Consider the following 27,608-nt stretch of genomic DNA (forward strand, 5'->3'; position numbering starts at 1 on the left):
ACTAATAATGTTGAAATATATTATGCATCATTACTTATTCGGTGCCCTTTATTAAAAAAGAAGTGTAGAGGTTTAATGAAAGGTCTTTAGATAACCAGAAAGTTGTAGATGTATAGGAAACTCACTTAAAGCAAATTTTTAATGAAAATTGGGTATCATTGCCCCTTTTCTGTTAGCACAGTGTTCTTAAAACAAAACTGTGGGGTGAAAGATGCATTGCTGTTGTCATCCAAGATCAGGAAAATCAAGGTTCAGAACCACTTGGCAAACTGTGGTTCGGGTTAGGAAGTGAATCCAGTCCTTGCTTGCACTCTTGTCTTCTGACCACTTCACTGCTTTCCAGACCTCCACTGTATGAGCAGCAGAGAGGAAGGTGAAGTGGATGTTTCCAGTAACATTTGCAGTAACATGAACAGGAATTATTTCATTAACTCTGGCTCAGTACAGGAGAACCCTCCCTCCACCCCTGGTGGAGGAGCAGCCGGGGAAGGGAGGCAAAGCTCGAGCAAAGGTGGCTGATGGGCAGAGCCATGTCTCACTCTGCTGCAGTAATGGTAGCCATGGCAACCCCAGGACATTAACTTATGCACTGATTGCAAGCCATGAGCATCAAAGCAAGTAATTAGGGAGACAAATGGGAAGTCTTGATGGATTCTTCCACCAAGATCAAAGCTTTATATAAGTTTTTCATTCATTTGGGAGCAAGCACTGAGATATTTGTATGTTCTATTAGGCTATCAGTGAAAATTGGGACCCAAGTTAGATTGTGTCATAATTTTTCAAGGAAGGGCCACTCAACTGAGCCCAAAACCGTTTAATAGTCATGATGCTAAATCAGGAATTGGACTTGTTGAATCAGGCCCTTGGAGTATTCAGCACACACCTTGATATTTTCAGGAGAAAACTGTGCTGAACTGAGGTTTTCCATGTCATTATCAGGAATGTTAACTGTAACAAAAAAATTTTAGGAATGCACTTTTTAATCCATGACATGTGCTTCTAAAGATTCCTGTGATTTAGGGGATTCACTCTGAATATCTTCAGATCAAGAGCAGAGGAGAGTTACTGTCTGAAGTGTAATGACTTGTGCGATGTGAATGCTCTGAAGTGATGCTCTGTGTTCCCTTCTGCCTTTATACTTTAACACGTCTGCTGTAATTAAAGACACTGGGCAGCAGAAACCCTGTGGGCAGCATGAGGTCCTCAGACAAGAGGGGAGAACATAAATTGAATGATGCAACAACGACTAATTGTGATGTAGATATTTGCACAAACTTTTGGATGGGCAACTTCTCTCAGTACTGGGCATTTAGAGTGAATTTCCAAACACCTTATTTCCTATTTTCCCCCAAGTGCACACATTTCAATAACCATAGGGTCTATTTCTCTTTTTCCAAGATTTGCTTTTCTGAAAGGTAACTTGTCTAAATCAGGCAGGAGTTTTTCAAATCACTGGAACTTCCACAGCACTCCATTGAGTACAGAGCTTCATGTGGGATGCAGCGATAGTCCCTAGAGCATAAATAACTTCATTTTGCTGGGATTTTAAGGCAGGCATTAATATTTGGGTTGGGCTTTCATTTTTAATTGATGAAGGAAAAGACTATCTGCCTTTCTTTGCTTCTTGATAACGCAAGCTTCTCTTTAGTAACTTCAAACACCCCAATTCCTCAGTTAAAGGCGAATTAAGTTTTCCTGTATTTAAAATTAGCTCTCTGAGGGTGGTATCAGCTCTCTTTCTTTTATGTTTTAAGTCCCAGTTCTTTAATCTGTTTCTAATACATTCTGTTCAGCAATTTTGCATTTCTGTTTTAGTGGAAGCAATGCTGATTAATTCCTTCTTATGACATCTGTGGCTGCATCCTAGATTAAACCTACTCTAATACAGAGCCTATCATTAAGTGTTAAATATTCTTGCAAGGCTACTTAAATTAGATTCAACATCAGTGGATCATTTAGTAGAGAGTCGTTAATTCTCCATCTTATGGCAAGGCCACATTCTGGTGATGCTTTTAATCAGAAGATTATTGAGGTATGATTTGAAAGGGATATGCTGCCCATATTTTGCCTTTGGGCAAATTATGAAAGGTCAAGTTGCCAAGGAAACAAAACTAAGATAACATTACTAATTCCTGACTCCAAGAGTTGTCTTTCCTGATCATATCATTTGCTCACTGTACATGCTTAGAAAAGATACCAGCTGACAATATCTCTGCCATTTAGTTCAACAGAAAATGGCTTTATAATTCTTGCTCCTCTAGATAGTGTTCACAGTGATGACAAGGCTCACCAGAATACTTGGCCTCTGTGGAATCCACAGATTGGTTGGTTTGTTCACAGATAAGGTAAATTATTCCTGATTTATGGAAGGGAGAGGAAGGAAGGGAAGGGTTACAATTTACATATTCAAAGATAGCTGCAAAGTTAAGATGTTACTGGTTTTGACAGGCTAATTTACAGGCCTTTAGAGAATCCTGATGTTCATAAAGTGAAGAGCACTTGATAACACAACTTCATTAAGGCCCCTCAAGTTAAACACTCAGTTGCTTCTTCTGGTCACTGGTCAGGCCAGTGGAAGAGCCAGGAAGATTTCTCCAATGTTTGCTGCTATCCTGGGTGTCATGCTTCCTCTTTTTCCATCATTTTCTCTTCTCTTTTCCTATTCCAGGTGGGAAGCAACAGTATAGGATTGGCTCTGGTGCAAGAGAGCCTGCATGGAGTAGCAGCATGTTATGATGAGTCTGTTCCTGCCTCTTTCTCCTTTCCATCTGTGTGTGTGTGTGTAATATGTGTGTGTGCATGTTTCTGTTCAATTTCTTGTCCTTCCTTTGGAGAACTCATGAGAAAGGAATCATTTCATTCCCTTAAATATCAACATCTGAGATTGTGGTAGATTCTGTCCTTAAATTTTCACTGGGAACTGTGCTGTGTCGTAGGGCACTGCATAATGAATACGACCCTGCCAATCAAGACACTCTGTTTTATATCACTTATTACTAAATTGAAAATGGTGTTTTACTACAGCAATAAAGGGCTGGTACAGCATGAGGTACATTTTTATACAACTCTATGAACTTTGTCATTGAAAACATTATAGCCTTGAATTTGAGAGCACAGTGGAAGGCAGTATAATTTGATTACCTATATTAATCAAGTAGAGTACAACATATAAAACCAGTAATGCATAAGTCTGACTGGAGCCAGATAACCCTCTTGTGCATCTTAGAAAGATTTATTTTCTGTAATATAATTCATTTGACATGGAAGTATCATAATTGCAGTTGCTAGGAAGGATTTCTTTCTTTCTTTCCTTTTTTAGGGAATTAAAACTATCATGCTTTCAAAAGCAGTTTGTTCTTCTAAAGCTGTGCTTACTGAAAATTGAAAACAAAGATTTGTTTTTGTAATTGTGGCAATTATTCATTAGCCAGCTGAGCTAACACAGTGGTTTGTTTTGAACACTGCTTCTGATTCTTGAACAAGTATTAGGTGTGAATTTAAAAGAATATTTTTTGCTGTACATTGATTATTAGTGCTGTCATTCTCAGCCTGTGCTTCTAAAAGCTGCCCAGAAGCTCTTGAGCCTTCAGTTACCTGTGCAAGTACTTTGCATAAGCTCTGAAAAGAACTTCCCCTCACTCACTCCATGAAGAGTCTTTAAAGCATATTTAAAGACACCTGATTGCCTTGCAGTCTGTGAAAACCCCTGTTGTTATTCGATATGCAGTAGGGACACGTACTAATAATAGCTTTATCGTGAGCTGCTATTTATGCGTTTTATTGCTGAGTGTGGCTGCAAACCACACGTGAGCTGGTTGGTGTGTCACAGCTGATACAGCAACATTCACAAGTGAAAAAAGAACAACCCACTGTGCCACAGCTTCCCTTGGAGCAGGAAAACTTGCCTGCTTCATAGTGACAGTGCACACAGAGAGGGGCTGAAATACCCTGGTCAAGGTATTTTCCAGTCCTTCAAACAGATTTCACATTTGCTTCTGTTCATCAGAACTTACTGGAAAATAAAAGGTTTGTATAATTCAATGTGTTCTGACTCTGTGACAAATACATAATAGCTTGTTCCAGCTAATTATTATTTCCTCATTGTGCTAATGAAAGTTGATAGAGCCCATTCTCAACAGTGTTGGTAGCCTCATCTCATTATTGGTCCGCAGAGCAGTAAGTTGGTTTTTTCCATTTTTACTCTTCAGTCTGATTTTTTTCTCTTCTTTCCCCTCCTGTTGAGATGTTTTCTCTTTCTTTTATTCTCTAATTGCTCAAGTCTGAATTAGACTTACAGGGGTCATCAGTGCTGAGGGAACAGTTTGACATGTTGGAACTTCTGTTCATAGATGACATCTACCAAAGAGCTGAGCATTTCCTCATCAGCTCTGGAGTGAAAATACAAATTTAAAAAGTGACAATAGAAAGCATACATTTGCAAGCCTATTCAGAAAGTTTCAGGATGGCTTAGCTAAGGATACTCACATTCCCATCTTCCAACATGTACAGCCAACCCTTGTCTTGGTCCTTGAGGTCAGAGCTGCTCAAGCTACCTTGGCAGTGTGAAAGCAGAACAGTGAGGTAGGAGTCTCCATTTGTAAATCATTCCAGTTCCATCAGTCATGGGCATTTTGGGGGCTGACAAGAACAAATGAGTATCTGTGGGCTTTGAAAGAGGGGAACAGACATGCTAAGGTAGGGGGAAGCCTTTACAATTTTACCTGGAGTAGGATATATATGTTTTCAAAATTGCTTAGTGTTTAAAGCTTTGTCATTTAGTCGTCCAAAGAAGTATTCTCCAGGTCATGGCACAGGTCTTGAAGCTTTTATATTTACCTGTGATGGGGCATAATTCTCCAAGAGTGAATAACCAAGTTGTTATTTTCTTATCAAATTAGCTTGAAGTCTCTGCTGTATTCCTTAGATTACATTGAAGATGCCCAAATGTATGTCCTAGGCAATGCTTGTCCTTCACTTCCAAGACTTACTTACTTTAATATTTCTAAGATCTAAATGGAATGGAAGAAAAAAAGCAGACTTAATTTGCATTGTATTAATGTTAATGACAACTGCTGGATATTACAGGTGTGGGGGTGTGCAGAGGTGGTTTTTAGTTTTCATATTTAAATTTTTTTATTTCTCTCTTGGTGAATTTCTTTGTTCCAGGGTAGTTCACCTGTGGTGAGTGGGGCAGCCATCCCTTAAGACTTATTTTAAAAGCAGTGGTTGAAATCTGTAAGCACATGCTCTGGATTTCCTTGGAGGAATAGGCCTTCTGTAGATGTCTCAATTCTTGTGCTAAATATTTTACCAGATTTGAATTTTAATGTTCAATAATGCAAACATTAATGGTAGCTATAGTAAGCTTAATATTTTTTACCCACAACAACATAAACCTTGCTATGAGTTAAATAGCAGTGGAATTAAATAACATTAATTATTACATTAATTATATATAAGTATAGTTAATCTTGTCCCTGACAGCAACGGGGACTTTTAGTGACTAAAGGCATTTGGCAAAACACTTTAAGTGAAGAATGAGAAAGTTCTTTTCACTGAAGGGACTTTTAGTGACTAAAGGCGTTTGACAAAACAAAGCAGCTGATTCACATAACCTTCATATATTCATTAAGTGAAGAATGAGAAAGTTCTTTTCACTGAATTAATGTATTTTGAGAACACAGTAGGTGCTTTAGATTGTTTTCCATGTTCAGAATCCCTAATTAAACAGTGCTCTAAAATATTCTATTTACCAGGGTAGTGGTGTGTTTCCAGGTGTGCAGCTGGTCAGCCCAGCCTCACCCACCTGAACTCAGCCTGGCTTCAGCCACTCCTCCTGCCAGCTCCAGCCTAAGGCTGAGCTCTGAGTCATGTCAGCTCTGGTTCTAAAATTAGTCCCCTCTTCTTCATGTTCATATTAGACATTTTTGGGCCTTCAGCTTGAATCTGAATGCAAAAAGCTGTAATATACCTGTGGGGGAACTTTAGGGTTCTCAGATGGGTTCATACATAACCTGGTGTGTTCTCTTGCTGCTGCACCACTTGGACTTAAAGGGAGAAGTAAGGAGGAAAGGAAGTTGGCAGCAGAAAAAGTGTCTGTGTGTGTAAATATATACATCAAGAAATTAAATGTATAAATGAAAAAAAAAAAAAAAAGCATTCACGTGAATGAGCTGTAAGATTAAATATATACATCAAGACATTAAATGTATAAATGGAAAAAGAAAAAAAAAAGCATTCACGTGAATGAGCTGTAAGAAACCACAGCAAGTCTGATAACCAGAAATCCATCACCCTGATTCCAAAGGGTGGCTGTCATTAAGCAGGATGGGGAGGTATTTGGAAATGCCTTTCCTCCTGAGTTCCATGCTGAAATCCTCTCTAACAGCTTCCTGCAGCTCATAATGGTTCTGCACAGAGGGAAGACAGCCATGCATGCTCTCTACTAAATAAATATGTAAATGGAGCTCCCAAACAGAGTCACATACCATGGAGTCACATAGCTCACAATAACTGAATGCTTTCCATTAGAGGAGGGTACTTTAACAAATTCTATTGTTTTGTACTGGCCCAACAGTTTTTGGTGACTACACAGTGATGTGGACATGGCATAGTAATAGACTAGATTTGCAATCCAAATAGAAGAAAACTGATGTTTATAGTAAATGGGGAATTACTAGACAGATCATTATGGTTAAAGTGGCTTTTGACTATATCTGTATTAAGTCCTGAACTCCTTAATTTTAGAGAAAGCTTATAACCCCCTCTCCAAACAGCAGCAGCCTCTCATTGTTATAAATAATGGCTTTAAGCCATTTTTCTTCTGTTGGACATATCATCTAGGCATCCTTGCATTAAACAAAATTAGAGTTGCTCTGTGCAGTGAGCCACTGCAAATCCCATCTTGGTTTCTGCTCCTCCCAGGAGAGCACGAGGGACCAAAGCAGCTAGGGCAGGGGTCCAGGTAACTCTAGGCCAGGAGGCTCTTGGTAAAGGGGAGACAGCAAGGCAAGATGTCTCTTGCAAGCACTTGGTGTTAGTCATAGCCTAAAAAAAGAGAATTAGAAAGTAATGGGTGTTTCTCTGGCTTTTTAGTGAAACCCATGTACAGCTACTGTAATGTCTCCAAGAGTGTCTGTCTAATGAAAAGAAATGAGTGACAGGTGACACAATGCCCAAGGGAGAGAAGAGTGAAAAGAGCTGGTGAGCACTTCAGAAGAGAAGCAGACTGCATCCCTTTTCTTGTTAGAGTTTCCTCTGTTTTGTAAATTGGTGAAATGCAGCATCAACCACTCAACTTTTTGTGCACTGTTCTTTCAATTAGCCGAGTGTGACTATGGGTGCACCACCAGAGATGGTGTGGAAACAAGGAGAGCTAGGAAAGAGGTGAAAAAGCTTCAGTTCATTATTTGTGTGATCCCTGCAAATGCTGGGCTAAGTGTGGTCCATAATTCACATTACCCTGTGGTGTACTCATAGACAGTACAAGTGAAAATTACCTCCTGCATTGTCCAGTCACTCTCCTTCCTGGCAAATACGGGCTGAAATTAAGCATGAAATTGTATGTTGGGTTTCCCAAGTTTTCCCAAGGGTGCTGAGATTCTGCAACCATAGATATAATGAGTCAATCCCAGTCAGTAAATGGACTTCCAGGCAGCTACATCAACCTACCATTAAATACTTAGAATGAGTCCAGATAGTGAAAGTGAGGGAGACTGTATATTGAGAGAAGTGTATTATAGGGAGATAGATAGATAGATAGATAGATAGATAGATAGATAGATAGATAGATAGATCTATTTTTCTTTCTGACCATTAAGTAGAATAGATTGATTCTGGAAAGAGCATCATTAATTCATCCAAAAATTATGGCAAATCATTCTCCTGGTATATTAAGGCCTGAAGTAGGAGGTATAATATGGTAAACCAGCCAGAAGGCCTCTCCTGAGTGTGGTACCAAACTCTGGTGTGTAGATGGCATTCAATGCTGACTTTTCTATTTTTAATGAATGTGTCTTTATTAAGCATTTAGGTAGCAACATTCTGTGTAGGCATCAGTAAAAGACTGCACTATGGAAAGATCTTTCTACCTTTCCTACTGGGGGGAAGGGCAGGGATGTGGGAAATGAAATCAGGTGGTCTTACAGCTTTTTCAAGACGGGTTAGTCACTCTCTCCCTTGAACTAGGTAATTTTTAGACTTGGTTGGAAAGTAGGCAGCTGTAGATCTTATTTTGTAGATCTCAAGGAATAATTTCTGATTATCCCTTTATCTCCAAAGTGCTTTCCTGTGTATAGGTATAATAATAAAGAAACCATTTTCAGCATAAAAGATGTGCTTGTCAAACCACAGCAATGATTTTCCAGTTCCTGGCTTTTTAGTTGTGCAGCCTTCTAATATTTCTGCTTGAATTCTTTCACGACAGAAGCAAATGAAAATTACACCGTGGTTTTTAGGTCTCTGTTCCCTGATTTTTGCTTGTCATGTCATGAACTTCTTCGAAGCAGTGAAATGGCAGCCCATCTCCCTGAGAGCTCCAGACAGATTTCTAAAGTTGTCTTGTTAACAGCTTGTCAGAAACCTACATTTCAGTCTCGCTGAGTTTATATCATGCAAAAAGGAAAAAAAAAAAAAAAAGTTGCTGGAAGATATGATTTTTACAGGTTCTGACATTTTTCTAAAGAACTGAAATGCTCAAGGCTGCTGTCTCCCTTAACAGGCTGTGCTGTTTTGGGTAATATTCTGCGTTGCATCAACTGAACATCAGAGCAACATTCAGTTTCTTCCCTTTAACATGTTCTTTGAATTATTTAAGGTGTTTTGATGTTGGCTAGAATTCGTAACAAAGTCCTCCAGCTTTTATCCTAAAATATCAAAAAGGTTGAGATTTTTTCCTTCCCCCTCCTCCCTTTTCTCCCTCTTCCCTAACCCTTCCTCCCTCCCTCCTCCCGCTTTTAATAGATCCTTGCATGGATCATCAGGGGACTTTCTTTTATGTTGTACAGCATGAAATGACTTAGTCAGGGTCTTCCTGATTAATTTATGAGTGCTATGAAAAAGGGAAGGGGGGGAAAAACAGTCCTTGAGGGATTGACCCTAAGCTGCAGCAGATCAACTCAATTTTATGGAATGAAAAGAGACTTAAACAGTATTTTTAGCGTCGGTTTCTCAACCCACAGAGGTAGAGAAGCTCCCTGCATCCAGCAGGCTGGAGCAGGGCAAGAGGTGCCCATCTCTCCGGGTGGCTGATGGAGTGGAGCTCGAGTCTTTGGAGGCACCGAGCACGTTTAGAGTTAAAGCTGTGACAGATTGGTGGATTAATGTGCTCTGCCTCCAAGGGACAAATGCTCTTTTTTTTTTTTTTTTTTTTTCTTTTCCCCTTTTCCCTTCCCCTTGCTCCCTCCTTCCCCACTCTGGGCTTGCAGATGACAGCTGTTGGTCACTTAACAAAATGTCCTCTTGATTGCTGCTTCACAACAGGGGCCCCCTCAGACCAAACAGCACATAGCCCATACAATGCATCACTGCCCCTCAAAATTAGTTATAGTGCTCTGGGCTATTCTCGGCTGCCATAGCTAATACTCTCTTGCTGTTCTTCTCTCTCCCCCTCGCCCTCCCCCTCTGCAGACAAAGGCTCAGCCTATACATCTGTAGTGCTCATAACCTCCCCCTTCCCCCAGCCAAATGCTGAGGAGAGAAAGGGAAAAAAAAAAAAAATTGCTGCCCTGAGGCTCAATCTGTTTCTTACAGCTCTACCCCGGCACTTGGAAGCCTGAGCTGGTCTAGCCATGGGGAGGCCCTGACTCATTTCATCAAGCTGTCAGGGAGGCAGTGGAGCTAAGAGGACTCTGCTGCCTGGGGCAAGTTCAAGTCAACATTCGATTTCCGTCCTCCCCCCGGCCCCCTCCTTTTGCTTGGACACTTTCTGTGCTCTGGATCTAAACTTCTCCCCGAGCTGCAGCAGCTCACAGCTTCTTGCCAGGAGGAAGGACTTGTGGGACCTTATAAAGGACACAGTGGCAAAATTGCTGCAATAAATCAGTGGCCCTCTGACACTTGGCGGTAGCTTAATGTTTTGGCACTTTCTTTCCTGTGTATGCCTCAAGTCCCATTAGCAAGCTTTTCTGTCAGTCTGGCTCATGATAAAACTCTCTCTTCCTATCATCTTAAGCAAGCCCCTGCAGACATGAATCTGATGCCAGGCTTAATAGGAAACAACACCCTCCCCTGCACACACGAGCGCGCATCCATACGCACCACCACGGCTCCTGGGAAGTCAGCTCAGAGGGCATGGAGAAGGGAGGGCTCTTAAAAACAGGCTTGGTTTTACTCCTTCCTTTAAAAGAAACATTAACAACCCGGGATTTAAGCTTGGTACTTCCCCAAGCCTTGCTATTAAAAGAAAATTCAGTAACTAAATATGGTTGGAAATAATAAGATAGCGGTAACATGGCTGTGGAGTGGGTGTGCAGGCTGCATAGGTGTCTACACTGTTCAGATATTCTGTGCAACTCTCTTCATACATATTCTACCCTTCCAGCTTTCATTATAATGTTATAGGCAGTATATTTAATATTTTTGCCTCCTCTCCTCTCAGCCTTGCACTTCCCCAGACAGTTCTAGTTGCAGGTAGACTGGTTGGATTGCGTGTCCCTCCGGGCTGGGATCTGTTTCTTCACATGGCTAGCTTAGATGTCTATCACCCTCTGCTTAATCATAATATAAATAATATCTATGGGTATGTGTGTTTATGTGGAGAGGAAAAAAACCAAGCCTTTCTCTCAGCTGTCTGGGCAGGAACCTGTAACTCCTGTGCTGTGCAGTGTCTGGCACAACAGGGCCCACAGCCTTGGGACTGTGTAGGCACAACCTAAATCAAAAACCACTGGGTTTGGGTGAAGTAGGAGATAATCATCTTTGTGTGGATAATCTGAGGTGACTTCTCAAAAGCTTGGAGGAAGTGGCTCCATTTGAAATAACTGTATTTCTGTGCACCCATTGTGACATAACAGCCAGGTATTGCCAGTCTTGTTGAAATCTTAGGAGAGTTGGTTGGTTTTGTTTTCATTTCTTGAAGCTCTTATTCCTGGTATGAGACAGTCTACAAGACTATGTGATGTGAGTTAATCAATGTAGTGTTTTTATTATGTGAAGAAAAGCTGGATAATGCAGTAGTTAAAACACTGGGGGTAAGAAAAGAGTCAAAGGACATTCTCCTGATTCCTAAACTCACCAGAAAACAGCTAGAATCATAGTACAGCTTTAATATAGCTTGTAAGGAGCTGAATGCCAATCTAATGGTAAGAGAAGATCCTTTGCCAAATGTGCTGTTGCCTGTTTTACAGTAGCCATAAGTCCATCTTCGTCCCCTCTTCTAGAAGGAGGTGATGGAGTGCATCACAGCTCATTGCCTGGTTGGAAAGCCATGATGGAGGGGGGTCTTGTAAAGAGAGATTTCACCCCAGGCATCTAAAAAATGAGAAACCACAAGGCCCAGTCTACACACATGGATGCTCCATCTGTGATTCCTGAGTTTTGTGCTGTCCTGCTGAACCTCACCTCATGGGAGGCTTCCTTCCAACCGGAATCTGTCACTGCAAGAAATTGTTTCCAAAAAGCTGCGCAATTAGGGGCCGACTTTGCAAACATTCTTGGTGGAATTGAGATACAATTGGCACAACCCAGTGAATAATCCCTTTAGGAGCCTTTATGAACCCTGTACAATGGCTGTTTACAGTCCTGCTTATAGACCAGGAGTGTTAACAGGACTTTAGAAAAATCCAGGTAATTGAAGCTTTTGTCTTTCAATGAGCCCCCATTGCTTTCAACAGTTGCCATTCTCCACATTTTCTTTAACTTTTTTTGTTTTGACAAGGGCTTTTGTCCCTCAACAACAGCAGCGTGGGAGGTGAGCCTGGCCGGGTGGTGGCCTCAGCCTTCGCAGCATGGCCTCCTCCTCCTCCTCCTCCTCACACGGGATAAGTTGGCTTTTAAGGCACAGAAAACCCTCTGTGTCTGAAGCAAAGTTTCTCCCATGACTGCATTATTCATTCCAACACCCCAGGGATGCAGGGTCCCTGCCTCACCTCTGTGCTGAGCCGGGGCTCTGCGCGGCGAGGGTGAGGAGGAGGCTGGAGGAGAGCAGGCGTGTGAGGCCGAAGGAGTTCCCACAAAAACTGAACCAGCCCCTCGAAACCAGGGCTTTTCCACACACACACACCCCGGCCCCGGGGAGGGAGAGGGGTCAGCAGTGGTTCTGCTTTTCACAGCTCTGTCTGGGCCCGTTTGGTTTTGCTGGCGTTGGTTTTTCTGTGCTGTTGCTTGTTCAGCAGCCTCTGGGTTCCTGTTTCTTGGTGCAAGTGTGGGAACCTGTTCCTTTTGCGTAAAACAAAGAAAACCTGTGGGAATTCTGAAGCTTAGGGCCTTTTCCACCAAAGCTGGTTGTATTTTCTTCAGGCGTTGATGGGAGGTTAGCATAGGTTGGTAGCCATGAGTCTCTCTTTTTATTTTCTTGTATGTTAAGCAGAAGTCCAAATTTTATAAATATCAATGTGTTAATTCTTCCCCTCATCCTGTAGGCCAGTTTGGAACATTCTCATGTGGATTAAGATAAGTATTTTGGTGGTTTAAAGCTAGGCAGGAACCAATACAAGGGACAGTTCGCTCGCGTGTGTGATCCTACATGACTGCAGAGGGGGCAGAAGATTTGCTTTCACAAGGCAAACAAGAAATTAGGCAACTCACTGCCCAAATGCGGTTTTTAAACCACTCATCTTGCAGTCCCAGCTTCACAGAAGGCTCTGTGTCCACATGGATTCACATGTGGATCTGCATCCACAGCCCTGCTGCCTTCTGCAGTTTCCAGACTGATGTAATCATGATTAAAGTAAGGAAGATGTAAGCTAAAACGAAACAAAATTCTTGTCTGTCTTTTCCATTTTAAAAGCAATTAATTATGAAGTCTTTACAGATCCTGAATGGGGAAAAATGTATCCTCAGAGAGCAGATGTTTGCTTCATTCATATGTCTGTTTATAAAATCTAGCATGTGGATTTGATGGTTCACTGGCTTTTTGCAACTTTCACTTATCTACATGAGACAAAGTTGCATATTGGTACAAAGCAAAATTAGGCACCTAAATAAAGCAGTTCTGCACCTTTTAGTAATGTAAACCGTCTGTAAGAGGGTTTTGTACTCATTATAGGTATACAAATTTTGGAAGTCATCTGTTTTCAACAAGAAAAACCCTCTTGTCTTTTTTTTTAACATATAAGAAGTAAGAATTATGAAGACAAGTTTTGTTACAAAAACCTGAGAAGACTAAAATGCTACCTTGTATTTGAATAATAATGGTTACTAAAGTTCAAAAAAATTGTTTACATCTCAAATATTTTTAAGCTAAATTTGGTAATGTTTACAGTACTGAGGTTTTATTAAACCAGGACTCATAGGCAGAACTGTCTGAGATTTAGTGATCATTTTGAATGCTTTCTAGTCAATGGATTTCAAAGTTTAATTTATTTGGTTATTTTATTACTGCAGCGTATAATTTTTAAGCCCCTGTTAGAATTAAAATTTGTGTTGATATTGCCTAAGCATACAATTTGAAGAAACCCATGGCTGAGTGTGCTAACTTATTTTTATGCCATTCTTGCAATAAATGTAATTCTGCTGTAACATGCTTTAGTCTGAACAATAAATCACAGAGTCAAAATATTCTGCCTCTAAAATATGAGCGTTCTTGTGAATGAGCACCAAGATTAAAATGGTAACTTAGGATACTTTAGTGTAGACAGGCTTTAAAGGGTAAAATAACAAGGTCTTTGTGACCCACTCCATTATGCCAGTAATTTGGAGGAATGCACAGTCCCTGTAGCATTAGGGCTTGATTTGAACTCCCCCTGGGTGGAGGTGAAAGGCTTCCCTGCACTCAGCCAGTGTTTCTCAGGAGCATGTAAATAATAAGAAGTGGACTGCTGTGACTGCATCTTCCCCCACCCCCAGCTCAGTTTTGATGAGTGTGTTGCTCTGTCAGCGTGAATTATTGCTGTCTTGGGCAGGCACTAGTGCAGCAGGTACTGGGGCAGCCTTTGCCCAGCAAACCTGTTTCAGCATGTCTCGGTGTGATGGACAATTAGTCCCATTCCGAGCCCGGAGCAGACACTTGTAATTGTTTGTGGTTGCGTGACACGGGTTTGGGGAAGTCAGCAGATGGTGATTTATCAGGATTGAGTTCACTTTTGGGTTGTGAAAAAAAAACAGAAACTGTGTTTCGTATGATAATTTCCATGAAGGTCAGTGACAGAATAAAAGTCACAAAAAAGCACAAATGGCTTGTGGCAAGGTATTTACTAAAGACATGGCTATCTGATGTTCTTGCATACTGCAAAGCAATTGGCTGGGGCTTTGTGCAGTTTTCTGGTATTAACCCTGTTTTTTCCCATAGAACTTGCCCACTCACAGCTCCAGGCCCCTGCAAGGCAATGTCCTATTACTTCTTCCATTTTTCTTCAGGTTCTTTCTTTTCCAGAATGGTTACACATACAATTAGATCTATGCACATCCTGCTAAACAGTCAGATTTCTCTGTGAAAACATGCTGTGGATCATGTGGGGCAGTGTAAAATGATTTCCTTTTGAAAGAAAAAGAGTTCTGCTTAGTCAAGACTGTAGAAAAACAGATTCCTTAAACCAAGCATTTTCACTGCAGTAAAATGGGAAGAAGGTGTCAGTCAGAAAGCTGAGCACTCTTCACTGCAGAATCACTGTGGGAGATTCCTCCAATATATCGGGGCTGTTTGTGTGCTTCGTGTGTTTCAGAGAATTTAATAATAAAAGGTTCAAATAGAAGAAGAAGAGATTAAATATTCTCTCATAAATCAGCAGAAAACTAAGAATGTAACAGCTGAAATTTCTGCTGTGTGTCTTGAGGATAAAAGAATGCGACAGGAAAGATTCCCCTTCCCCACTCCAGGAGGAAATCTGGACAAAATGACCAAACAAATCTATTCCTTTTGCATTCATGACACCGAATCATGTTTGTTCTCATGGACCATTTCCACACTTGGGGGTTGTCACTGCTGGCTTGCAGAGTCCCCTCTTGTTGACCCAGTGAACTCTGGAGGGTGCTGCCAGTTACAGAAACCCACCAGGCCATCCCATCAGCAGTTGGCTGAAGGAGAAAATTCCCGTTGGGCACCAAGGCTACAGAACACACTGACCACTTCTGCCAGCATAACAGACACCAAGAGATTTACTGCTGCTCCCAGCTGTTAATCTTTCTGAGCTCCAGCCAGCAAGATGTGCATGTCCTGAAATGCTCAGTGCCCGAGTTATCTTTCCATCATTTGTGCTGTGAAAATAGAGCATTTCATTTTCAGAGCCTGAAAGAGATTGCACTCCAAAACTCTTTAAGTAAACACTTCCTCCTGGGATCGTGATCCCATTCAAACTAAAAAATGTACCAGAATTTATGATGTATTTTAATTACTATTCTTGGTACCACTCATTAAATTAGAAATTGATTGCCAGTTTCACAGTTTCCTTGTTAGATGACAAAGTGCTTATCAAGGTGAAGCAATGCAAAACTGTTACTATATATTCCATGATTTGGGAGATAAAAAGGCATGCTTTTTGTTGTCGCACTCATGTTACAGTGGTTGTTATAATGCATCACTGAATGTCTTTTTTGTTTAAAGTTTGCTTTCCCCCACCATACATTTGTGTAAGAGAGGATCTGGCATTCTGTGGTTTACGCCACCAATGTAAAAGGCATTACTGCAGACATCAGAAGTGTGTTTCATTGAACTGTGAACATCATAAACAGCTATCCTAAAGATTTAAGAGGATGATGTAAAAGATCCCTATACAAAAAGGTGTTTCTCAAAATCTTTTTTTCTCTCTCTAATCCACAGTGTGACAGCGAGAGCGATATTGACGATAAGGTAAGACTGAATTTTCTTATTTCATATGCTTGGAAATTCCCTGATAGTCAAAATAAGAATGAATTTGAAAATAACATTTTCCTCCAATCTTTATGTCAAATTAAAAAATATCTACAATTGAATGAAAAAGCATCAGACCTGCTACTCTGTGATCTTCACTAGCTTCTATTTGCAGAAAAGAGAGTCCTGTTAACATAATAGTCTTTATTGATTATTATGTGAGCATTTTGTGAGACCTGAGTTACAGCATTAGTGCTGTTTCAGAGGAAGTTTCCACTGATAACTTGTCAGGAGCCAATATTGTATATATAGTAACCTTTGAAGATGTCAGCTTTGTAATCAGTTAGAAGATGGGACCTGCCCTCCCAAGGCAGTGGTAACTGTCAAGGAGTGTTTTGTCATGATGCATGCATATTTATCACAGAGCAATGATTTTTCTGACCTTCTTTTGAATACAGAGGTTGGTCATTGAAAGGTTGTAGTTTGTGTATGGGGATTTCTTGTTCACCTCTGCAAGGAAAACAGACAAGTCCCACTGTGTAGCACCACTGGCACCATGCTTTTAAACATCAAATATATAAAAGACTTGAGTATTCCTTGCCAGCTTCTGGCAGATCAAACCTGTCAGTCTCAGGTCAGCTCTTCATCAAACCTTTATTATATTTTGGCTGTCCAGTCTCTTGCATTCGTTGATGAGAGGCTGTGGCACAGAGTTTTCTCCTGGATCAGCATTACACAGGTGCAGGCTGCCTTCAGGTGGCCCTGTGTCCTCAGCAGCACACCCAGCTGCATCAGAGGTTACCATGAGTTCAAGAGACTGCTCTGAAAGCTTTTTGTTCATATTGTTAGAGCTTTAGAAACATTAGGGTTTCCTCAACTTCTTTTAAAAATCCCATCAGATACTAAATATTCTTGTAGTATGGCAAAAGCTGTGTTTTGAGATGGCAGCGTGATAGAAGAGAAACATTTAAATCGTGTGTTGAATGAAAGATGCTGTACATATTTTATTTCATACTATTTTAAATTTATATGAGTATATATGTATAAAGTCACTTGCTGAAACCACCCCTCTCCCCAAGTTCTGTTTCTTACAAGGTTACACAGCAGCAGAGCTGACAGCAGGGGTGATGAGGGTGAAATATTGTTCCCTAAAAGCTTAGATACCATGGGGTTAAAACGTTTCTCAGACTGCCCAATCAAAGGAAGTAAAAGCAATCACTTAGAAAACTGTTTAAAGATCTGCCAGTCAAAGCTCAGATGAAGTTGTAAGTGACATGTAGTTTTATTATACAGCTATGCTATTAATGATTATCTAAATTACACTGGTAGACCCAGCTAGAGGCATTACATCTGAGACTGACGTTTGTTAGATTAGGTTTGACTTCACCTTGTAGAGAAGAAATTGAAATCTGAACAACATTGATTAGCTTTCAGAATGTGGGATCTGAGGTTACCTTCAGAGGAAGCTGCATTGTGTTTGGCTGGTAACTTGCTGTCCTTTACAGCAAATGAAAGGCTATTATAGTGTTCCTTACCATTAATATGACATTTCTTTACATTTCTGTAACTGTAATTTGACTTTCTAGGCTCACCTATTTCCCAGCTACCTTCTGTTTAAGGTGACTCTGCCTTAATAATAACAACATTTCTTTTCTTCATAAGGAGAGCAGCACAAGATCATCATCTTTCTATCTCTTGCCTGATCTGCAGAGATGTGAAACATGACACAGTACTGTTAAATAGGTGTCTGGAATTAAGTGGGGTTTTTTTCTTGTCAGCAAAGATGTGGGCACATGCACATAAACTCACCAGGGCTGAAGTGAAGATGCTTCAAACCTTTCATGGGGATAATGTGAGTGCAACATTGCCTTCCAGTTGGGGAACACAGGGGCAGCCTGACTCGCTCTGTTGGTTCCTGACATTCTGCACTCCCCTGGAAACTCGTTCAGTGTTTGTCTAAAACTTAATCTGACTGATGCAACAAAGTGCTGTAAAATTTTTGGTGTGACTGTCCTGAGGGACTACACTCATTTTCCTCCTCCCTGTGATGGCAGTGTGTCTCCTGCCAATGCTCCCAGGCTATTGCAGCCAGGTGGAGGATTCAGCACAGTGCCTAGCCCAGCACCAGCCTTCCCAAATTACGTGGTGGGTCAGCTTCTTTCCCCACTGCTGCAGAGCAATGCTGCCTGGTCAGCAAGAACCAGCTTTTTCAAGGTACACCTACACATGCTGGCGCTAAGGAAGGGCAGGGCAGGAATTACTAATGTACTTTTGATTTGCATGACATTTTTTGTTAGTCATAAACAGCAGGTCAGTGTTGCCTGCATAAAACTCACGAGGAAAGCAGACAAAAAAAGTTCGTGTTCAAGTACAAACTGAGTCAGCGACTGAGCTAGAAGCAAAACTGAAATTTTCCACCTCCTACTTCTCCCTCTGTACCATGCTAGTAATTATCCACTATTTATTTAGTTCATAGGTGTATGGGTTATTGAGCTCCTAATGTTTGCAAACATAGATGTTAGGGTAAAATTAAGGTTTTACCGTCACTGCATTGTAAAATATAAACACGCTCCTGATGGTTTGGTTTTTTCCCTTGTGCAGGGCTCCAGGGGAGAAAAGCAATTGAGCATAGTCAGTCACATGTACAGTGTATCAGAAAGAGGAGCCATTACTTTAGTGCAAGGTACAGTTTCACAGCAGATTGTGAGTGTTTCCAAACATTGCGCTGCTGTTTTTAATAACTGGAGAAGAGGAGCTGAAGGCAGGGGACCTGTCAATCCCATCTACTTTCTGAGAACTGTCTCTGGCCAAGTATAGCCTTTCACTTCTGCATCACTGCTGAAATCTCAGAGGAAGTAAGTGGGATGATACTTTCTCACACCTATCATTCTGTCACCATGTGCTTCTCACAGAACTGTTTGAGATAGCCAAACTAATAAAGTGAGCTGTCCAGCCATTTAACCAAGCGAGAAACTTAGCAAATCATGCGTTCCCCGAGATGGAAATGCAAATCCTGTTTCCTTTACTCTGTGCTCAGTGAAGGACATTGGTTTGGGCTCTGCAGCTGTGAGGAGGATTGCAGTGTTGCTTGATGAAGCTGGGGAAATGATACTGTGCTTTTTGAGGGGGAGGAGGGAGAGAAAGGGAGTCAGTCTGATAGTTGCATTACACTGTCTTCTCTCTGCACTAGCTGAGATGTGAAGCTCACGGTCCATAAACATTGTTACTGAAAATATATACTTCCTTTAATAGCAACAACAGCATTAACAGATAGCAATTACCCTTCATTTTCAGGAACTATAAAGTCTCCATTAATTCAAGATTTATGTAGTTATAGCATTTAGCACAGGAATAACACCACAGAGAATTGGTTTATACACATGTAATGAGAGAGCTTATGGCATACTTTAGTGAACATTAACATAATAGAGTAATATAAACCATCAACAGTTCCACTTATTGTCTCTTACCTGCTTTAGCATCACTGTGAAAAGTGGCTAGCAGCTTGGTAATGTGCTCAGTTAAATGGTGTTCTGCAGAAAGCCAAAAGTCAACTTGTGTGAAACAAGGGAATGAGTAATCTCTGCTCGTTACTCCAAAATGTTGCTCTCATTTTTTTAATAACAGTGTTCAAGATTGCATTAAAAAGGCGCCTGTTTCTTTCTTTAAAAGTAATTCAGTGTTCATGTTCTTTCAGTCTTGGACTTCTGTCTGCTCTGTGTGAAATTGTGGGTTGTCAGCTTAATTACATGGCCCCGCCGTGTAAGTGAGCTCTCCAAATCAGGGGTTAGATATCAAGCATTCTTCATTTAATGCAGTACTAAGTAAGATGTGCAAAAAATGGAACTGTATTTCTAAGTTCAGTCAGTATTTACTGTATATTTGTTCTGCAGTTTATGTTTTAGCTGTAGCAAGCAACTTCTGAGACAGGCAAAGTTAAATCCAAGGTGGAGACAAAAACTTTTGAAGTCATTGTTTTCTCACGACTTTTGCAGCAGCCCAGTGAGTTCCTAAGGCTGTGCTTGTGGCAAAGTGAATCAGCCTTGCCATGCTGTAGTCTGCTAATCCCAGCGTCCCAGGAGGTGCCTGGAAGTCAGCAGCAACAGGAGAGCAGGTGCAGTTTAGCCTGGGATAGGTGGGAGGGGAGCAGCACGGTGGTGTGTGATCCCTCCACCTGGGGCTGGGTTCCATCCTGCTGCGTGCTGTAGAAACACAGAACAGCTCATGGCTTGAGGATGAGATGAGATGAGAGAGAAGGGGCCCAGGTGAGTGGGGGGACACTGTCAACAGCTGCACTGTTTCAGTATGCCAGCAGCCTCCTTGTTGTCCAGCTTTGATTTCATAGGTATTAATCTAAAGAGGGGATTTGTAGGCATTGATGTTTTAGGAGGCACTTGAGAGGGAAAGTTGGGCAGCTTTATGGCTGTGAATGGGAAGTTATTCTCTGTAGCAAAAGGCACAGTGGTGAAAAGTGAGGAGGTGCTTATTTGAAAGTTTACCAAGGGGGTGATTGAATCAGACCGGTGAGAGATGGAAGTTTACAGCAATGCTGAATGTCAGTGCTGGGAAGAAGTAAGCTGTGAGAGAGTCAAAACACAAAGAGTGATAGTTTGCCATTCAGGAAGTGAGAAGCTGTGTAGGAAGCAAAGCCACAGACTAGGAAAATGATCTTGCAGCAACTTTTCCTTGGCACAAGGACACAGTTACATCTGCTGTCACCAAAGGGAAGACAAAATGGTAAATGAAGGGTGAGGTAGCTTGACCAAGAATGTGGCTGTGTGGATAAACAGAGGATGCTCCTTATGTTACAGAGAACAAGGATACACAGGACTTAAAACATAAGTTGAATATTTTGATGTCAGGAGTATTGTGAGTCAAAGAGAGTGCTGAGAACTGTGGGCTTGAGTGAGAGATGGAGGTGATAAGAGTAGAAGCAATGAGAAGAATAAACTGTATGGAAGATCTGGGGGATGAAATTATCACTGTTGTTTCAGCTGTGTTGACCTTGAAAGGATATCCACAAGCCCACAGGAAAAATCATAGTTCAGGCAGGAGGAGAAAGGGATGCAATAATGAAGAGAAACCTAGGAGCTGCTCTAGCAGGAATGGTCACTCTGTTTGTGTGTGTTTGTGTCTGAGATTACCCAGAAATAAGAAAAAACCCCTCCAGTGCTATTACTGGAGTCTTCTCTTCCTCTGCTCATTACATTTTATCTGGCAATGGAAAAGGTGGGTTCCATCTGATTTGTTTTTGTAAGTTTAGTTCCCACTTCAGGTAATCTGTTATTTGCTGGTTTTGAAGCCTACCCAGACCAAGGTCCCCAAACTGGTTTTGTCCATCATTTGATTGTCCTTTTCTCTGAGAAATTGAACTTGGTACTTTCCCAGAAATTGACATTCATACTGGTTGCAGCAGAAGGGAAAGATCAAACATGGAATTGAACTGAGGGCTTTCACGTGGCAGTATTTGCACTTCTGTTAGCATTACACTTCAGTCTATGACAGCTCTCAGCTGTGGCAAATAATGAGAAATCTCCATTTGCCAGTTACTTCCCAGCTGGGTTCTCAGAACTGAAGTGGTTTTTACCATGGGATGCTCTGGCTTATGGACAGCAGTGCTGAGTGTCCTTGTGGAAGTGTGTGGCTGGGCTCTGCTGCAGGCTTGGCATCCTGCAGTAGTGTTACATATATGCACATATACATGCACCGAATCAGTGCTTCTGCTGAGGTTTATTTCTTACAGACAGATAACCCAGTGATACAGGGTGAAAACTAGTGAGAAAGCTCTCTCCCATACAGTAATAACTGGGTAAAGACTGTTAGTTCTCCTAATGGAAGAAGGCCTCTGTTTTACAGACAATCTGTGTGTTGTTATTAAAAACAGATCTGCTTTTTAAACAATATCAAAATATTGAATTTAAAATAACCTTGTAGCCCTTGAAAGATTTGGGTGCTATAAACAGGCAAATGTAATCTTGTTGCCAGTACAGGAAGACAAAAATTCACCACTCAGTGAATTTGTTTTATTTCAACGTTCTCCATGAATATATTTACTAGAAAAATAGCATCCTCTAGGCCCACTGCATACCCAGTTCACTCCGTGGCTCTTTGGGAAATGCCAGATGGGGGAGAGACTTGGCATGGGTTGGGCTTCCATCGTTCCACCCACCATGTGCATGGAGCAGACACAAAGGTTCCCACTGAGACTTGGGGCAGCTGAGTTAAGCCCTGCAAGTCCTTCCAGAGGGAGAGGAGCCTTCCAAGTTGTGCTTCTCAACTACAGCTCTGCTAAATATTATTAGTAATAATAGCCCTCCTTGACCTTTATATTTAAATAAAGCAAGAATGTGGTTTAAAAAATGAAACAGAGTCAAAGCTTCAGCACCAATGTGCTCCCCTCCTGCTGAGATTTTGTGGTTTTTTCTTATCCAGACAAAAACTCAAATTTTAAGTACATTAGTCTGTATATAACAAGCTGAGTCATCACAGTCTGTGGTGCCCATATTCATTCTTGAAAATGTAAAAAAGAGTTTTCAGAGCAAACAATGAGAAGAGCCTTCTAGTTTGCTGAAAAAAAAAATCCATCATTAATTCACATAAAAGGCTTGAAGAGATCTTATGCAGAGCTCTTGGGCACAACAGGATAATACCAGTTCTGTTGCTGGCAGGCAGCATGTCCCTGGCTTCCTGCTTTCTCCATTGTTTAACATCTCCCTGTTCCAGCTCCCCATCCAGGAGCGTTTTCTTATCTTACCAGGCACCTTGTGGAGAATCTTTTCAGCTGTGAGGCAACAGAGAAGAGAGCAGTTGTGTACAGCTGTCTGCCCACATCAAGAAAAGCCATTATAACATTGTAAGGTAGTCTGAGTCCAAAGGGCTACCTGTGCAATGGCAGGAGCTCCTTGGAAGGTGATCAGATAGAAGATAAGAGTAGGCAGGTGATAGGAATTGGCAACTGAGTTAGGCAATTCAATTAATTAAATCGAATGATATAATTAACTGTAAAGATGCCAAGGAGATGGGAATTCTGGAGGATGCATGCTCCAATAGCCACAATTGCAGGCCCTCATTTGGCTTGCAGAGTTTCTCATTCCTGTATTCCAAAATCCTTTGCCAGGTTAGGTACCACAGAAGGGCACAGTGTGCAGCACCGTGTCCCCTGGGCAGGAATAAAGGATACAGCTCAAGTGGGCTCTGTTCCTGCCCTGGCTGTGCCTGGAGTGGGAAATGAACCTTCCTCTGCCCTGCCCACCCTTGATGCTCAAAGCACATTGTCTGCAAACATGGTACTTTACCTCAGCATGAAATTGAAGTTAGAACGTCACTTCTGATTCCATGTTAGTAATTATTGTTTTGTCTGTGTGTACTGTAAAGATTGTGTAATTCCAGTTAATACTTCATACTTTTTAATGCTTCCTGATGGTCTTTAATACTGAGTTCTACCCACCTGCATTTTTCTTGAGAAGGAAAATGTTCTCCTTAGCAAATGGCTCACATTTGGTTTTGTGGTATCTGAAAGCTTCTCTTGATCCCTGGTACAGCTCTTGGTCTTCCGAAGTTTCTGCATTTTCATGAGTTTGCTCTGATTTTGTTTGGTACCTGTGTGACTGTCTGAGGAGTCATTTGACATTCAGTCAAAGCTGTGCTTAAGTTCAAAACAGACCAGTGACTTGAATGAAGGTTTTATGAGTTCTTGTCTGCTTCAGGTGAACTCTGCAGGTTGTGCTCTGGGGCAGCACAGCTCCCATCCCAAGCCTGTGTCTGGAGTGTCAGAAGCATCAGCAGGTCTCGATTGCACCCACTGATGCCCAGTCTTCCACTCTTGGATGGTCAGTTTGAAATATCTCACATAACAGGCTCCGTTTCCAAGGTTTCCAAGCCTTTCCTTGGCCTTTGCCACACCTGTGTCAAAATTAGTTGGAGATCTTTGCCTAAATCTTTGGCAGCAGCTGACTTAATTTGTGGTTTACTACTCCTGACAGTTTATTGGGGAAGCAAAGCATGCCTTCATCTCCAATAATAAACAGCCCACCCGCCGACACTTTGACAGACTTAATGGTTTTTTTATACAAAAATGGACAGACTTAATGTTTCAACTGTAGCGATCATCTGTCCTGATCTCCTTAATGAAATTAGATTAAGTGCACCTGGGAAAATGCTGAGACGGCACATTGCCTTCATCACCTTCCTTAATTTAAAACCAATTTGCGGGGAAAATATCCTCTGAAGCTGAGGGAGGCAGAGGGAAGGGGGAGGGAAGGGGATTTTAAAATCTATCTGGATAGCTACTGGCAGTTTTAATTCCTTTCCCTGCTGGCAGTGTGAAATATTAACAGCCATAAGAACTGAGAGTTTAAAGACTTACTAACCTTTTTGCCTTTCGTAGGGGAAACAGAAACAAAAAAATATCTTTACCATCAAGATCACATATAGGAATAAAGTCCAGAATATGCTGGGGCTCAGAGTTGGGGCTGGGCAGGGAAGAGAGAAATGGCTGAAATATGAAAGTGTCTTCTTCCAAGAGCTAGACCATGTTTTCCTAAAATATATTGTAACCTCTAGGTGTTGGTGGTGCTCACTGTCTGCTTTTACCTTGATAATGATTTAGTTGTGCTGAAAAATAGTAATTTGCCCACATAGCTGTGAAATCAGCTGCAATATGTGCAATATAATGTGACCTGAAAACGACTGCAAATGTTCCTTTGGCTCATTCTGAGAAGAGCAAGAAACATGTCTTTTTAATTAAAAAGAAAACGTTGCAAAGAATAACAATAACTTTTCTTTTTCTCCATGAAGGATGATTCCTGTTCTCTCTCTGACTCCACTGATTGGAACCATGCTAGCAGTCAGCTCCAGCTCTTCCAGTGCCGAGGTGGTCAGAGAGCACAGTAGTCTGTGATAGGCTGGAAAGTCTCTTTATAGCAGAATTTTATTACAGTCCAAGCTCAGCAATGCAGTTGATTTATCCATCTCCTGTCTCTGATTTCAGTATTTCAGGAAGAGGAAAACTCACACTAGAGATGGGCATTTTCTACTGTTTGGAGGTGCTTTTCTTTATTTGCTTAGAATTGGCTTTGCTCTTGGTGAAATCTTTCCCAGCCCAGGTTGGGCAGAGGTGTCCACCTCATGTTTGGTGCTCTCAGGATCACTGAACCCACACCAAAAAGGGAAGCCCCATCTAACCCCGAGCTCTAGAAATGTCTGGTAACAGGCTGGGGTTTTGTGGAGGTAATTGATGCACAGTCACTCCTGTTCCTCCAGCTGCTGCTGATCACCCCTCAGGACCTCAGTCATGGTGACCTGTGAAGAAAAAGTCATTCAGAACAACCATGTTGAAAGTCTCAGCTAAATTATATTCATTAGTGGAGGTGGGGCCCCAATTTCAAAAGTACTCCTCACGCTAATCAAAGTCAGCAGTGTCCATGGATGCTCTGTGCATCCCAAAATCTGTTCAGCCATCTTCATCCACTTGACTGGTCTATCAGTGGGACTCCTTCTGTAAGTAGGAGTTTGTATGAGTAGCCCAATTGCTGTCAATGAATAATTTAAATGATTTAAGCCTCAGACGTGCTTCTTAATAATGAGGGAAATCAGCCCCATATGTCCTTGTCCATAAATACTAGAAGATGGGGACAAGTCACTTTTAAATGGGATTCATTTATTTTTAAATGGAATCATGATAAGTGTTTTAAAGGTAATCAAGCATGTGTCGCTATCCTGAATATTATAAATATAAAAGAATATTAGCCTAAAATCGAAGGGGATCCCATTCATATATAAACTCAATTAAGGTATCATGCAAGGATAAAAGCACAGAGTAACCTTTGGTAACCAACAAAGATTTTAAGGTGTCTGTTCTTTTTATTAATTGCCACAAAGGTGGCTGAAGTGACCAGCATGTTATACATGTCACTATAAATTATGGACACTCAGATCCCAGTTACTGAGTGACTGCAGCCATTTTCAACCCCTTTAAATTTGTAGATAACCTCACCCTGCCTGCAGAAGGTGAAGTTGAAGGAAGTAAGATTTTTTGTACTGTGATTATTGAGCTTGTTCCTATAAAACAACATACATCCTACCAAAAAGGTCTCCTTCCTATCTTTGTACTTTTAGTATCCTTTCTTTTGTGAAACATGAGTTTCATGTCCTTTTCCCATCTCTCAGGTTTTGTCTGACAGCATCAGTGGCACCTCCTCTGCTCTTGGCCCTGGGCTGTGAGGTGCCAATCTCTTGCTGGTGGTTTTCTCCATGAGACAGGCTGCCTTCAAGGACCAATCTGTGGCTCTTCCCCACAAAACCTAACAAATGTTATATACAGGATGGTATGCAGCTAGTGATTGTTTGTATTTCTGGTGTTGCATTTTAGGATCCATAAGACAGAGAATCCATATTGAGACACAGGGAAGGGGAGAAGTATGCCTGCCAGTTATTTTTAGTAGCACTATAAAGTCAATTAGAACTAAAGCAGATGTGTATTAGAGGTTAATTCATATTAAGAATAGCACTGCACTAGCTACCACTTTCATCTGGAAGCAGGTGCAAGTCTGTCTGTGTTACTTGCTTTTAATGTGATCTAGTAAAAAAAAAAAAAAAAAAAAAAGGATCTTTTTATGCCATCTTATTAGCTTCAAAAGTTATTATATCCCACCTTCTTAGTCTGTATGATCACTGGTGTTGAATTGATTTGTCAGTGCTGCCAGTTTGCATTGCCATGGGTGTAAAGGAGGTAGGAGGAAGGACAGTTCTTGCCTGGGCAGTCTTACAGTTTTCAGCTACAATTCTTGGCTGTTCAGGTGGTGGGTATATTTGGTACAGTAGCAATGCTTGAAAACATTTCTAACAGGTCTGTAAGCCCCAGTGATCATTAAATCCATTCTGTCATATAATTTCAAACTTTCTTCTCCCTCCCTATGCTGCCTCCCTTTTGTGTTCCCTCTGCCTCGTGGTTCTTCCAAGTTAATGTTGTCCAAGGCAGGCAAACAACACACAAAGGATTGAGTGGAGCTGGGAAAGGTGATGTTGTTACCTCTCAGTGTTACTCTTCTTCCCTCCGTTCAGCAGAATGACTGAGCAATGCTAATCATGTACCTAAGTCTCCTCTGCATCGGTTTAAATTCTTGAAGAGCTGTGAGAAGTGGATTAATCCTGTGCCCTAGTGCCCTGCTGAAACCAGGTCTGGGTTTTCACTCCCTCCCAAACACACAGAGCCCGGGGGCACTGGGATCCTGTTTGGAGTGGGGGCTGTAGCAGCACAAGAGCCATTTCTTGTGGCTGAGTGCTGAAACTCACTGTTCTCTGACCTTCAGTTGTGGCTGTGTCTCAGGCTTGTACCTCAGGCAAAATTCCCATTCATCCTGCCATTGTAAAGAGCAAACATTGGGGGGGCAGAATAACTCTGCGGCGAGGACTGGATAATGTAGTTCAAGTCCGTGGCCTAATTCCTCTGATGATGTTGTTTAAAACATTATTTTCTCATTACCCTTTGTGAGCTGAGCTTCAGAGCTCTCCATTAAAAATAACAGCAGTGACTTGAATTAATTGGTTAGAAAACATTTCTTCTCTCACCCATGTTCCACAACAAAACCTGAGGAAGCCAAGAAAAATGCTGGCCCAGATTTGGAAGAAGTTTTGTTTAGAGGCCTGAAGCCTACACGTTGCTCTG

General features: G+C 41.4%; 1 protein-coding gene across 19 annotated transcripts in view; it reads left to right on the forward strand.

The window, feature by feature from the left end:
* Positions 1-27,608, forward strand: part of FBRSL1 (fibrosin like 1) — a 369,285-nt gene that overhangs the window by 183,296 nt on the left and 158,381 nt on the right. For all 19 annotated transcript variants that reach the window (XM_041410159.1, XM_041410148.1, XM_041410156.1 and 16 more), the window contains one exon: positions 15,914-15,943. In XM_041410159.1, the coding sequence (XP_041266093.1) occupies positions 15,914-15,943 (30 nt within the window). The remainder of the gene's footprint in view (positions 1-15,913; positions 15,944-27,608) is intronic.

Source organism: Onychostruthus taczanowskii, unplaced genomic scaffold (genome assembly GCF_017590055.1).
Source record: "Onychostruthus taczanowskii isolate IOZ18803 unplaced genomic scaffold, ASM1759005v1 scaffold32, whole genome shotgun sequence".
In the NCBI taxonomy this organism is placed as follows: Eukaryota; Metazoa; Chordata; class Aves; order Passeriformes; family Passeridae; genus Onychostruthus; species Onychostruthus taczanowskii.